Genomic DNA, 14,847 nt, shown 5'->3' on the forward strand with positions numbered 1-14,847 from the left:
CAGATTTCCACCTGTCTAATGTCCATTGCTTGTGCTCTTATCCAGAGTGACTTACAGGTAGTGCATTCATCTTAAGGTAGCTGGGTGAGACGACCACCAGTTTTAATATTAAAGTGGAATAATGTTGTCTTCCTCAGATTCTCCTTGGTACATACCCAGATGAATACTTTGATGAGGCAGCCCCCAAGCAGATGATGAAGTACTTGCAGGCAGTTGTCCTTCCTCAGCCAGTCAATCATGGAGAGGAATACCAAGCTTACACTGCCCTATAACTACCTGAACCCTGCTGAGATGGAGAATAGTGTGACCATATGAGTTCTACGGTTCCACAGAGAATGTTTATCACAATGTACCCGTGTTGCAGCCAGAGCTATGCAATTAATAATAGTAGTAATAATAATAGCAATAATAATAATAATAGTAGTAGTTGTAATAATAGCAATAATGACCTTTTTGGAGAGAAGGAATCTAAATTGACACAATTTTGCCATCTTGCCATGGCTTCAGTAATACCAATGACCATGTTTTCTTGCCATTCCTCTCATGCTGAAATGAAGGAGAGAAGTAGAAGGTTCTCAACCAAAGTGAGACGAGGTGCAACCAAAAACTTATATGACCGTTTCTTATGACACACACTTCTGCAAATGTTTGTCTGATTCAATGACCACAATAAGCAGTGTCTATCCTCAGTAATTGTTTTATTAAATGTTTGTAAAGTTGTCTCTGGTTGGAGCAGCATAAAATATGTATTTTAATGGAAAATAAATTCAATAAAGCAATCAATGAAGCTTTATTGTTATGAGAAAATAAGAAACACCAGACAACATCCACAGGAAGAGCTGGATGAAAACAAGAAAGGCATATGGCTCGGGTAAAAAGTAATGGACTATATAGTGAATAAGGCTCATTTGGGAAACAGGCATAAATCTACATCCTTTTGATAGTAACCCCATAATGTACTGTACATGGGCAGATAAAAAAAATATATACTCTAGGAATTATACAGAAGATGGGAGGGATGTGAATGTGGCTTGATATTGATAATACGCAGGAGTGAAAATGCAAGATGGTGAAAAGAGATGTTATCGTAGGTGGTGTGTGGCAGAGAGAGAAAGAGAAAGGACACCCCTCCTAGCCAGAGACAGAAAACACTATCCCCCTTTTGTCAGAGATAGGAGGACTAGACTAGACAGATGCTTAAACTTTCCACCTCTTTGAACAACCAAGTATTTCTCGATGCTTAGAACATGTGCGCGTTACGCAGCATCTGAAAATGAACAATGCATTTATGAGATTCACTAAATAAAGGATTTAAAATACCGAAACGTCAGATTTATGAAGAAGTTTAGTAAAAAGTAACAATGAATAACTCTGTGCAGAACCAAACTGGTGCGAACTGGAGAACGGAATCAGTTATCATTTCTCTGGTCTTCTCGCTCATCTTCTTCGTTGGTACCTTGGGGAACGGATTGGTCCTCACTGTCCTCCTCTGGAACGGACAGATGAACACCAAAACAACAAACCTATTTATTCTGAACCTCGGCGTGGCAGACCTGTGCTTTATAGTGTTCTGCGTACCTTTTCAAGCCACTATCTACACTATGGATGAATGGGTATTTGGACCGTTCTTGTGCAAAGTCGTACACTTTATCATCTACCTTACCATGTATGCCAGCATCTTTACGCTCACCGCTGTGTCGTTGGACAGGTGCGTTTCACTTACCGTTAACAACAGTTTTATATATATATATATAAGTTGAAATGGGTCGTATGTTGTGAAAAATAACGTTTTAAGTAGTTTAATGATTTTATTGTTATATTGTCAACATATATTTTTGCTGAAAAATACTTATTCATTGCAGAAGATCAGTCTTGTTACCCCATTTATATACAGTACTGTAATGGTATGAAGATGGTCTATAGGCAAATAGCCTACAGAGGGAAAGTGAGAAAGGGTGCATGATAGTCATTCTTGATTATTTTGTTCAGTGACACTCTCTGACCAATTAAAACATTTGAAAGAACACTCTGAGTTCCTTAAAAATATGGGAAAAAATGGTGTCTCCACACAGCCAAAGATTATATTGACAAGCTGGTCGAGGGACCGCTCTAACGATGGAAATACATGTCCATAAAACGATGGAAGGCAGACGAGAGGATGCGAGATCGGGTGGGAACATTGTAGCCAATGAGCGGGCAGATATGCGTGTGAGCAACAGGCACAACTCCGATATAACATATACTAGTTGCCGAAATGCAACGTCATCCACTTAGTCAAAAGTTTGGAAACACTGACTCATTCAAGGGTTTTTCTTTATTTTTACTATTTTCTACATTGTAGAATTATAGTGAAGACATCAAAACTATGAAATAACACATATGGAATCATGTTGTGACCAAAAAAGTGTTCAACAAATCAAAATACACTACCGTTCAAAAGCTTGGGGTCACTTAGAACTGTCCTTGTTTTTAAAAGAAAAGCAAATGCTTTGTCCATACATCAAATTGGACAGAAATACAGTGTAGACATTGTTAATGTTGTAAATGACTATTGTAGCTGGAAACGGCTGTTTTTTATTGAATATCTATATAGGTGCGCAGAGGCCCATTATCAGCAACCATCACTCCTGTGTTCCAATGGCACGTTGTGTTAGCACATCCAAGTTTATCATTTTAAAAGGCTAATTGATCATTAGAAACCCCTTTTGCAATTATGTTAGCACAGCTGAAAACTGTTGTCCTGATTAAAGAAGCAATAAAACAGGCCTTCTTTAGACTACCGTAGTTGGGTATCTGGAGCATCAGCATTTGTGGGTTCAATTACAGGCTCAAAATGGCTAAAAACAAAGAACTCTCTTCTGAAACTCGTCAGTCTATTCTTGTTCGGAGAAATGAAAGCTATTACATGCCAGAAATTGCCAAGAAACTGAAGATCTCGTACAACTCTGTGTACTACTCCTTTCACAGAACTAACACATTGTGCCATTGGAACACAGTAGTGATAATTGCTGATAATGGGCCTGTGTACGCCTATATAGATATTCCATTAAAAAATAGCCGTTACCAGCTACAATAGTCATTTACAACATTATCAATGTCTACACTGTATTTCTGATCAATTTGATGTTATTTTAATAGACAAAAAATGTGTTTTTCTTTCAAAAACAAGGACATTTCTAAGTGACCCTAAACTTTTGAACGGTAGTATATATTTTATATTCTAGATTCTTCAAAGTAGCCCTCTTTGCCTTGATGACAGCTTTGCAAAAACTTTGCATTCTCTCAACCAGCTTAACCTGGAATGCTTTTCCAACAGTGTTGAAGGAGTTCTCACATATGCTGAGCACTTGTTGGCTGCTTTTCCTTCACTATGCGGTCCAAATCATCCCAAACCATGGGTTGAGGTCGGGTGATTGTGGAGGCCAAGTCATCTGATGCAGCACTCCATCAATCTCCTTCTTGGTCAAATAGTCCTTACACAGCCTGGAGATGTTATTGTCCTGTTGAAAAATAAATGATAGTCCCACTAAGCGCAAAACAGATGGGATGGCGTATTGCTGCAGAATGCTGTGGTAGTCATGCTGTTAAGTGTGCCTTGAATTCTAAGTATATCACTGACAATGTCACCAGAAAAGCACCCCCACACCACAAAACCTCCTCCTCCATGCTTCATGGTGGGAACCACACATGGGGAGATCATCCGTTCACCTACTCTGCGTCTCATAAAGACACGGCGGTTTGAACCAAAAATCTAAAATTTGGACTCACCTGTCTAATGTCTATTGCTTGTGTTTTTTGGCCCAGCAAGTCTCTTATTATTATTGGTGTCCTTTAGTAGTGGTTTCTTTGCAGCAATTCAACCATGAAGGCCTGATTCACGCAGTCCCCTCTGAACAGTTGATGTTGAGAGGTGTCTGTTACTTTAACTTTGTGAAGCATTTATTTGGGCTGCAATTTCTGAGGCTTGTAACTCTAAGTAACTTATCCTCTGTATCAGAGGTAACTCTGGGTCTTCCTTTCCTGTGGTGGTCCTCATGAGAGACAGTTTCATCATAGAGCTTGATGGTTTTTGCGACTGCACTTGAAGAATCTTTCAAAGTTCTTAATGTTCCGTATTGCCTGACCTTCATGTCTCTTAAGGATCTGACCCTTTTTTTTGCCTAAATGTCATACCCAAATCGAACTGCCTGTTGCTCAGGACTTGAAGCAAGGATATGCATATTCTGATACCATTTGAAAGGAAACACTTTGAAGTTTGTGGAATTAATGTGAAATTAATGAGAATATAAAACATTAGGTCTGGTAAAAGATATACAAACAAAAAAAACTGTTCCATCATCTTTGAAATGCAAGAGAAAGGCCATAATAAAATATTGCAGTTTAGGCACAATTTAGATTTTGGCCACTAGGTGACAGAGGTGTCTGTGCAAAGTTTCAGATTGATCCAGTGAAGCAATGCAATACTAGACAATATTTTTTATCAAGTCCGCCCAAATGTGCCGAATTGGTCAATTGATACATTTCAAGTACATAACTATAGAGAACATATACAAATTATATGGTAATACAATATTTAAGTTTACACACTCCCAGGAATGTCATACATAATGGATCATTAGCTTATAGACTAACTTTCACACATCTAGATGGCCGGGCGGGGTGGGTGTGGAGCCAGAGACAGCAGGGGTTCAAACTGTAGAACCCAGTTCCTACATTTGAATATTAAGATGGATTTTATCAAACAAACTATGCTACATTTTATCTCTGGGACCCTCAGGATAACAAATCAGAGCAAGATTACTGAATGTAAGTACATTATTTCACTTCAGAGGTGAATGTATCAAACCAGTTGCCGTGAGTTTTTTGTTGTTGTCCACTCTCCTCAAACAATAGCATGGTATGTTTTCACTGTAATAGCTACTGTAAATTGGACAGTGCAGTTAGATTAACAATAATGTCATCTTTCTGCCTGTATAAGACATGTCTATGTCCTGGAAAGTTTGCAGTTACTTACAACGTCATGCTAATCACATTAGCGCACGTTAGCTCAACCATCCCGGTATAGGGACACCGATCCCGTAGAGGTTTTAAGTAATGATGGACTGTAATTTCGCTTTGCGTATTTGAGCTGTTCTTGCCATAATATGGACTTGGTCTTTAACCAAATAGGGCTATCTTCTGTATACAACCCTTACCTTGTCACTACACAACTGATTGGCTGAAATGCATTATGAAGGAATGAAATTCCACAAATGAACTTTTAAGAAGGCACACATTTTAATTGAAATGCATTTCAGGTGACTACCTCATGAAGCTGGTTGAGAGAATGCCAAGAGTGTGCAAAGCTGTCATCAAGGCAAAGCATGGCTACTTTGAAGAATCTCAAATATAAAATATCTTTTGATTTGTTTAACACTTTTTTGGTTACTACATGATTCCATGTGTTATTTCATAGTTTTGATGTCTTCACTCATAATCTACAATGTAGAAAATAGTGAAAATAAAGAAAAACCCTTGAATGAGTAAGTGTGTCCAAACTTTTGACTGGTACTGTATATCACTGCATTCGTTACAACCTGACCATTAGGAAACTTCAAGTACCAGCTGTTCTGGATGGCTGTGTGATAACGCTCTCGGTAGCTGATGTGAGCAAGACCTTTAAACAGGTCAACGTTCACAAAGCCGCGGGGCCAGACGGATTACCAGGACGTGTACTCAAAGCATGCGCGGACCAACTGGCAAGTGTCTTCACTGACATTTTCAATCTCTCCCTGACCAAGTCTGTAATACCTACATGTTTCAAGCAGACCACCAAGGAAGCGAAGGTAACCTACATAAATTATTATCGCCCCGTAGCACTCATGTCGGTAGCCATGAAGTGCTTTGAAAGGCTGGTCATGGCTCACATCAACAGCATCCTCCCGGATACCCTAGATCCACACTGCCCTTTCCCACCTGGACAAAAGGAACACCTATGAAAGAATGCTGTTCAACAAACACCATAGTGCCCACATTGCTCATCTCTAAGCAAAGGACCCTGGGACTAAACACCTCCCTCTGCAACTGGATCCTGGACTTATTGATGGGCCGCCCCCAGGTGGTAAGGGTAAGCAACAACATGTCTGCTACGCTGATCCTCAACACTGGGGCCCCTTTAGGCGTGTGTGCTTAGTCCCCTCCTGTACTCCCTGTTCACCCACGACTGCATGGCCAAACACGACTCCAACACCATCAGTAAGTTTGATGATGACACAACAGTGATATGCCTGATCACTGACAAAGATGAGACAGCCTATAGGGAGGAGGTCAGAGACCTGGCAGTGTGGTGCCAGGACAACAACCTCTCCCTCAATGTGAGCAAGACAAAGGAGCTGATGGTGGACTACAGGAAAAGACGGGCCAAACAAGCCCCCATTAACATCGACGGGGCTGTAGTGGAGCAGGTCGATAGAGGTTGAGATCTTCAAGAACACTGCTCACTGAGTCCATGGTGCTTGACATAGGCATTTTCAAAGAACCTTCAGTCAAAGTCCGCTCCCCACCCACTTATCCTACTAGCTCCACGCCCACGTAGTCTGTCTTTTTAAACTTCCTGGTAGTTTGACATGAGAGAAAAACTGCACTTCTCAAATTTTTGGCATTTTTATTGTGAAAGAATATTATGGGAGATGTTTAAGTCACGCAAAAGGCTATTTTATATGGGAATCAGAATGACTGTTTGAGACCTTTAAAATATGTTTCTTTCCATTTGTCAAATGGCAGATGCACAGAGCAGAATTTGGCTGCTGGAATTAATTTGTGTGTGGACGAACCTGCACAGGTAGCCTACATGAGCCTTTGATTGTTTGGCAATCAGATGAAAACATCATGACTGGTTGTTTTTATGCCACATTAAAAGGTAATACATTTTTCTTAAGTTAATTGACAAATGTGTTCTACTAGGCCCACACATCTTATGAAATGAAAAGGGATTCTATATGTAATTCTATGATGAGGCCCATAGTGCACACAAGCACACAAAAAAACAGTGGTTCTCAATAGTAACAAATAGGGGTTATTTGGCTTGTAACCATAGCAGAACCCTTTTTGTTGCTATATAGAACCCTTTTTTGAAGGTTCACAAATAACCATGCACATAATGTTTTAAATGGAACCTGTATGGTGCTATAAAGAACCATTTTCTAAGGTTTGCCTCATGCAACTCGACACATCCCCTTCGCATAGAGTTGATCAGGCTGTTGATTGTGACCTGTGGAATGTTGTCCCACTCTTTAATGGCTATGTGAAGTCGATCCAGAGCATCCCAAGCAAGCTTATTGTCTGAAATGTCTGGTGAGTATGCAGGCCATGGAAGAATGGGACAATTTTAGCTTCCAGGAATTGTGTACAGATCCTTGCAACATAGGTCCGTACATTATCATGCTGAAACATGAGGTGATGGCGGCGGATGAATGGCACGACAACGGGCCTCAGGATCTCGTCATGGTATCTCTGGGCACTGAAATTGCCATCGATAAAATGCAATTGTGTACGTTGTCCGTAGCTTATGCCTCCCAACATTGACATCAGAAAACCACTTGGCCACACAACGGCAAACGTCTGCCCGGTACTGTTGAAACCGGGATTAATTCGTGAAGAGCACACTTCTCCAGCGTGCAAGCAGAAATTGCAAGTGATAATTTGCCCACTGAAGTCCGTTACAACGTCGGATTGCAGTCAGGTCTAGACCCTGGGGAGGATGACAAACACACAGATGAGCATCCGTGAGACGGTTTCTGACAGTTTGTGCATAAATTCTTCAGTTGTGCAATCTCACATTTTCATCAGCTGTCCGAGTGGTTGGTCTCAGATGATCTCGCAAGTGAAGAAGCTGGAGGTTGAGGTCCTGGGCTGGAGTGGTTACACGTGGTCTGCGGTTGTGAGGCCGGTTGGACGTAGTGTCAAATTCTCTAAAATGATGTTGGGAGGTGGCTTTTGGTAGAGAAATAAACATTAAATTCTCTGGCAAAAGCTCTGGTGGACATTCCTGCAGTCAGCATGCCAATTGCACGCTCCCTCAAAACTTGAGACATCTGTGACATTGTGTTGTGTGACAAAACTGCATATTTTAAAGTCGCCTTTTATTGTCCAGAGCACAGGGTGTTCCAGTGTAATGATCACGCTGTTTAATCAGATTCTTGATATGCCGCACCTGTCAGGTGGATGGATTATCTTGGCAAATGAGAAATGCTCACTAACAAAGATGTAAACAAATTTGTTCATAAAGTTTGAGAGAAATAAGCCTAATGCGCATCTGAAAAATTTGAGGGATCTTTTATTTCAGCTCATGAAACATGGGACAACACATTGCATTTATATTTTTTATTTAGTATAATTATATAACACAACACATTAAAGAAACTAGAATAACACTCTCACTCACGGTTGCACAAAAAGACCTGGGTGCAAACCATGCCCCAAAATATTGTAATGCACCGCCCCTACATTTGAAAGATCACTAAAAGAGCAAAGAACAATCATCCTTCCCTAAGAAGCCTTGAGGAAACCTATTTTTTTTGTGTAGGAGGTCCCGTAATGGAAATAAATTACATCTACTTTCAACCCTGCTTATAACATTTCTACAGCTAGGCGCCGGTAGTTTCTGCTTGTGCAACAGCAGGAAGACGACTGCAGTGCACGCTCGCATGGGGGCAGAGTAGCGGGGAGAGGTGATTTTCCAAGATTCAAAAATTTGAAATTAGCAAATTTGATGGACAATTCTTTACCGGACAGGATAACAAATTTTAAAATAAATGAAAATGTATTCATAAGAAAATGCTACCAATCTGACAGGGCACTTTTTTCTCATAGGAGGACATACCTGGGTAGTATATTATGTATCACTAAATCCTGTCTGTCCAACTATCTGAGTCCACCTCTTCTTCCTATTGTTGACCCCGAAGGTATCTGGCCATCCGCTACCCTCTCCGTTCCAGGGAGATGAGGACCCATCGTAACGCCCTGACGTCCATCTGTGTGGTGTGGGGTTTGTCCCTGGTCTTCTCTGGCCCGTACCTGAGCTACTACCGACAGATGGACCTGGACGGCACCGTGGTTTGCATCCCCGCCTGGCAGTTCCAGGACAGGCGCCTTATGGACGTCTGCACCTTCTTCTTCGGCTACCTCATCCCTGTCCTCACCCTCAGCCTGACCTACGCCAGAACCATCCGCTACCTGTGGACCACAGTGGACCCCATGAAGGACATGTCTGAGTCCAGGAGAGCAAAGAGGAAAGTCACCAAGATGATTATTATCGTAGCAGTGCTCTTCTGCCTCTGCTGGCTTCCCCATCACCTGGTTATACTGTGTATGTGGTTTGGTCACTTTCCGCTAAACCACACCACCTATATACTCCGTATTCTCTCTCACCTGGTGGCCTATGCTAACTCCTGCCTCAACCCTATAGTGTATGCCCTGGTGTCCAAACACTTCCGGAAGGGATTCCGGAAGGTGTTTGACTGTGTGTTGAGTAAGAGGGTGGTGAACCGGGTGCATGTGTTTCAGGCGGCGCATGTGGTCAGCACGGTAGAGGTGGGGTCCAGTGAGACGTCCAATCAGAGCCTGGGGTCACAGCGAGGAGATAGTGCCGGACTAACCACATCTGGGGCCCTGGGCAAGAAGAATTTGGAGGCCCCGCTCATGGCAGTGGAGAGATTTTCTTTTTAAGCTAACTTCCTGCAATTCCAACCTGGACTCAGGGGTAGACCTAACATAGTAAATCGGTCTCCCTCAATATAGCATGATATGTTAAGTTTCGTATGGAATGTATTAATTTGTGAATCTCCATCACCCATTTTGTATGATATATTACAAATTGCAATTCGTATGATATTTCACAAATGTAAAAATAAATGTGGCTAATGTTAGCTAGGTGACTAGTTGGCTAATTTAAACTAGGTTAGGGGTTAGGGGTTATGGTTAGGGGAAGGGTTAGCTAACATACTAAGTAGTTGCAAATTAATAAATAGTTGCCCATGATGTGAACCTTTGCATTGCTAGATGTTTGTGTTATATCCCCACCCATCACCCCGACCAACTTCCCACCTTTTGTTTTTAGCTTAGTAACGTTATGTCTTATGTAACTATACCAAACGTAACATATCATACTAATCAGAGTGTCACAGATTTACTTTTACTATGTTATGTCTAGTCTTTGAGGCCAGGCTAACAATTCTAAACATTTTGCCATAGGGCAGAGAGAAAAATATGCTGTTTATAGAAAATTGCTTGCATTTCTACACTTTTTGCCATGTGGCGGAGGGAAAATGTTGCCGTTTTAAATTAGATTTCCTACTATTAGATTTCCTACTGATTTTTGAGTTTTGAGTTTTAAAGCATATTTCTTCTTATTCTATACAGTACATTTTGTCATTGGGCTGAGAGAAAATGTTCCCGATTTAAAGCTAATTTCTCTTACACCTTATGTTATCTGATCAGGGCAGGCTCTAGCCTTTTGGGGGCCCTAAGTAAGTTTTGATTGGGGAATAATAATAATAATAATAATAATAATAATAATAATAATAATAATAATAATAATAATAATAAATAAGAGACTGTCCATGAAACAAACTGTCAGTGAACAGTCACCTGCTGAGGATGATGCTACTGAACCACAAAATGTTTGCAATACTAAATTCAACATGTAAATACTTAAGGGACAGTTCAAAATGTACAAACATTTTCACCTTGTACTGTAAAATTGCACACCCTCCTCCCTCATAGAATTAACTTAAAACAATGTTTACGACCACACCATAAATAACAATACATGGATATCGACTTTTCTACTTTAGTGTGCTTGATGCCATCCAGAGCTGCGGGCCAAAAGATTGAGGGTTTGCTGTCCACCATGGATGAGCTAACTCTCCCTGCCTGTTTCAATAGAACTGCACTATGATCAAAGTTGGCTGCAGACAATTATCAGATAGGTGGAAATCAGATTTTACATTTTGATGCTATATTCATTATTATATAAAATATATGCAACTAATTTTCCATCAACAGGTTTCTATGCCACTGTCTGCACAGTTTGGATGCTGGAAAAATATTTTGGTGAACATGCGCAGGTAGACTACAGGAGACTTTTGAAGTAGCCTAATCAGATTAAAACATTGTGACTGGTTGTGTTTATGCCACACATAAAATTACATACATTTTAGAAGTTAAATAACAAATATTTTGTCTATATTGAAGCATTAGGTGCACAACTAATACGATGGGAAGCGGAGTTAAGCTTTTCTGAATAACTGAGCCTGCTGGGAGCATATTATTATAAGACAACTGATCGAAATGGAATGAAATAAGCAATTTACAGAATATAGTAGAATTTTGTGCACACTTGAAAAAAATAATACAATTAATTATTAATTTCCCCTTAGGTGTTGTAGGCTAGTCTGGGTAGCCTTGTCCCTCAACAAGAAGAATTGAAGAAGAAAACCATCCTTAGAATGGAATCGGAATTTAGAATTGGAATTTAGACGGTCTGAATTGGAATTGAATTGGAAAATAAAAACAAAATTGGAATGGAATTTGAATAAAACATTGTAATTGTGCAAATTCCATTTACTGGATTAAATGCATTTAGCATTGAAATTGAATGCAGATGTTGTTTAAAATCAAATAAATATAAGTATTACTGTTTATAAATATATTTTTTATTTTGGTCCAATTAAAGTGATAGTTCAGCCAAATGACATATTCGTTTCTTTACCATTAAGCAGTCTATGAACTATGTCATTTTGTCGATGCATTTTATATGGAGGCAGAATTTGAATTCTACTAATTTATTGTTTACTCAATTATTGCATCTACAACATATACATCTACAACGTATGCCATTTAGCAGAACCTTTTATCAGACGCAATTTACAGTGACGTACGCATACATTTTTTACCTAAGGGTGTTCCCGGGTATTGAACCCACTATCCTGTCATTGATACCATGTTGCTCAGTTGGTAGAGCATGGCACTTGCAACGCCAGGGTTGTGGGTTTGATTCCCACGAGGGACCATTACAAAAATATATGCACTCACTACTGTAAATTGCTCTGGATTAAGTGTCTGCTAAATGACAAGTATGTGGCAAGAGCCATGTGCTACCAATTGAGCACTGCAACATTCTGTATTGCTTACTTTTAGACTTGGAAAAATACATTATAAATGACGTCAGGCGGCTGATTAAAATAATTCCCAGCGTGCTGTTTTGCTGGTCTATTTTTCTAATTATTTGATTATATGTGTGTGGTTTTGGATGTACAAGGATTGTTATATTATGCTGAGCAAAGACAAACAAAAAAATATTTTTTAAAGTCTACTATAATCTGTTGGATTGTTTTGCACCCATTATTGAGATGGTGGAACCAGTTAAAATGGTTTGGGTTGTTTGGGGAAAAGTCCTAACCTTGTGTGAATGTATAAAGTTGGAAATTGAATATTCTAAACTTGACATTTGGCTAGATTTCAGTGGGAATTAAACACCACCCTGAAGATCATCAAAAATTTATGAAATGTGTTGTGTAAGTCCAATACAGTTGAAGTCAGAAGTTTACATACACCTTAGACGAATACATTTAAAATCAGTTAAGCACAATTCTTGACATTTAATCTTTGTAAAAATGTATTTTAAGAATGTGAACTGTCAGAATAATAGTAGAGAGAAGGATTTACTTCAGATTTTATTTCTTTCATCACATTCCCAGTGGGTCAGAAGTATTTGGTAGCATTGCATTTAAATTGTTCAACCTGGGTCAAACGTTTCAGGTAGCCTTCCACAAGCTTCCCACAATAAGTTGGGTGAATTTTGGCCCATTCCTCCTGACAGAGCTGGTATAACTGAGTCAGGTTTGTAGGCCTCCTTGCTCACACACGTTTTTTCAGTTCTGCCCACAAATGTTCTATAGGATTGAGGTCAGGGCTTTGTGATGGCCAATCCAATACCTTGACTTTGTTGTCTTAAGCCATTTTGCCACAACTTTGGAAGTATGCTTGGGGTCATTGTCGATTTGGAAGACCCATTTGCGACCAAGCTTTAACTTCCTGACTGATGTCTTGAGATGTTGCTTCAATATATCCCCATAATTTTTCTCCCTCATGATGCCATCTATTTTGTCAAGTGCACCAATCCCTCATGCAGCAAAGCACCCCCACAACATGATACTGCCACCCCCATGCTTCACGGTTAGGATGGTGTTCTTCGGCTTGCAAGCATCCCCCTTTTTCTTCCAAACAAAACAATGGTCATTATGGCCAAACAGTTCTATTTTTGTTTCATCAGACCAGAGGACATTTCTCCAAAAAGTATGATCTATGTCCCCATGTGCAGTTGCAAACCATAGTCTAGGGCACTGCATCACAGTGGGCACTAGACTAGGGCACTGCATCGCAGTGCTAGCTGCGCCACCAGAGTCTCTGGGTTCGCGCCCAGGCTGGGCTGGGTTCGCGCCCAGGCTCTGTCGCAGCCGGCCGCAACAGGGAGGTCCGTGGGGCGATGCACAATTGGCATAGCGTCGTCCGGGTTAGGGAGGGTTTGGCCGGTAGGGATATCATTGTCTCAGTATGTAAAATGTAATGTAATGTAAAATGTATGCACTCTACTGTAAGTCGCTCTAGATAAGAGCGCCTGCTAAATGACTAAAATGTAAAATGTAATCGTCTGGCTTTTTTATGGCTGTTTTGGAGCAGTGGCTTCTTCCTTGCTGAGTGGCCTTTCAGGTTATGTCGATATAGGACTCGTTTTACTGTGGATATAGATACTTTTGTACCTGTTTCCTCCAGCATCTTCACAAGGTCCTTTACTGCTGTTCTGGGATTCATTTGCCCTTTTCGCACCAAAGTACGTTCATCTCTAGGGGACAGAACGCGTCTCCTTCCTGAGCAGTATGATGGCTGCGTCGTCCCATGTTATTTTTACTTGCGTACTATTGTTTGGTACAGATGAACATGGTATCTTCAGGCATTTGGAAATTTCTCCCAAGGATGAACAGGCTTGTGGAGGTCTACACATTTTCTTCTGGGGTCTTGGCTGATTTCTTTAGATTTTCCCATGATATCAAGCAAAAAAGCACTGAGTTTGAAGGTAGGCCTTGAAATTTATCCACAGGTACACCTCCAATTGACTAAAATATTATATTGATGTCAATTAGCCTATCAGAAGCTTCTAAAGCCATGATGTAATTTTCTGGAATTTTCCAAGCTGATTAAAGGCACAGTGAACTTACACGGAACCCAAACCGTCTGCGCGCGTGCGCTATCGTGCATAAATGTATTTTGCCCCCCCACACCAAACTCGATCACGAAACGCAGGTTAAAATATCAAAACAAACTCTGAACCAAGGACATTAATTTGGGGACAGGTCGAAAAGCATTAAACATGTATGGCAATTTAGCTAGCTTGCTTGCACTTACTAGCTAACGTCAATTTGTCCTATTTAGCTATCTTGCTGTTGCTAGCTAATTTGTCCTGGGATATAAACATTGAGTTGTTATTTTTCCTTAAATGCACAAGGACCTCTACTCTGACAATTAATCCACACATAAAACGTCCAACCGAATCGTTTCTAGTCATCTCTCCTCCTTCCAGGCTTTTTCATCGTTTAACTTATATGGTGATCGCATCTAAACTTTCATTGTATTACCACGACTACAGGCAAAACAGTTCGTCTTTCAATCACCCACGTGGGTACAACCAATGAGGAGATGGCACGTGGGTACCTGCTTCTATAAACCAATGAGGAGATGGCACGTGGGTACCTGCTTCTATAAACCAATGAGGAGATGGGAGAGGCAGGACTTGCAGTGCGATCTGCGTCA

General features: G+C 40.5%; 1 protein-coding gene across 1 annotated transcript; it reads left to right on the forward strand.

The window, feature by feature from the left end:
• Nucleotides 1–1,284: 1,284 nt before the first annotated feature.
• LOC129855054 (galanin receptor 2a) lies at nucleotides 1,285–12,290 on the forward strand. Its single transcript, XM_055922376.1, has 2 exons — nucleotides 1,285–1,708; nucleotides 8,943–12,290. The coding sequence occupies exons 1-2, from the start codon at nucleotides 1,362–1,364 to the stop codon at nucleotides 9,703–9,705; spliced, it is 1,110 nt and encodes a 369-aa protein (XP_055778351.1). The 5' UTR covers nucleotides 1,285–1,361; the 3' UTR covers nucleotides 9,706–12,290.
• Nucleotides 12,291–14,847: the final 2,557 nt, after the last annotated feature.

This window comes from Salvelinus fontinalis, chromosome 1 (assembly GCF_029448725.1).
Source record: "Salvelinus fontinalis isolate EN_2023a chromosome 1, ASM2944872v1, whole genome shotgun sequence".
NCBI classification, from domain to species: Eukaryota; Metazoa; Chordata; class Actinopteri; order Salmoniformes; family Salmonidae; genus Salvelinus; species Salvelinus fontinalis.

Coding starts and splice junctions, on each gene's coding strand:
- LOC129855054 (XM_055922376.1), top strand. CDS start 1,362: ATGAATAACTCTGTGCAGAACCAAACTGGTGCGAACTGGAGAACGGAA. Junction 1,709..8,942: donor ACCGCTGTGTCGTTGGACAG/GTGCGTTTCACT, acceptor TTGACCCCGAAG/GTATCTGGCCATCCGCTACC.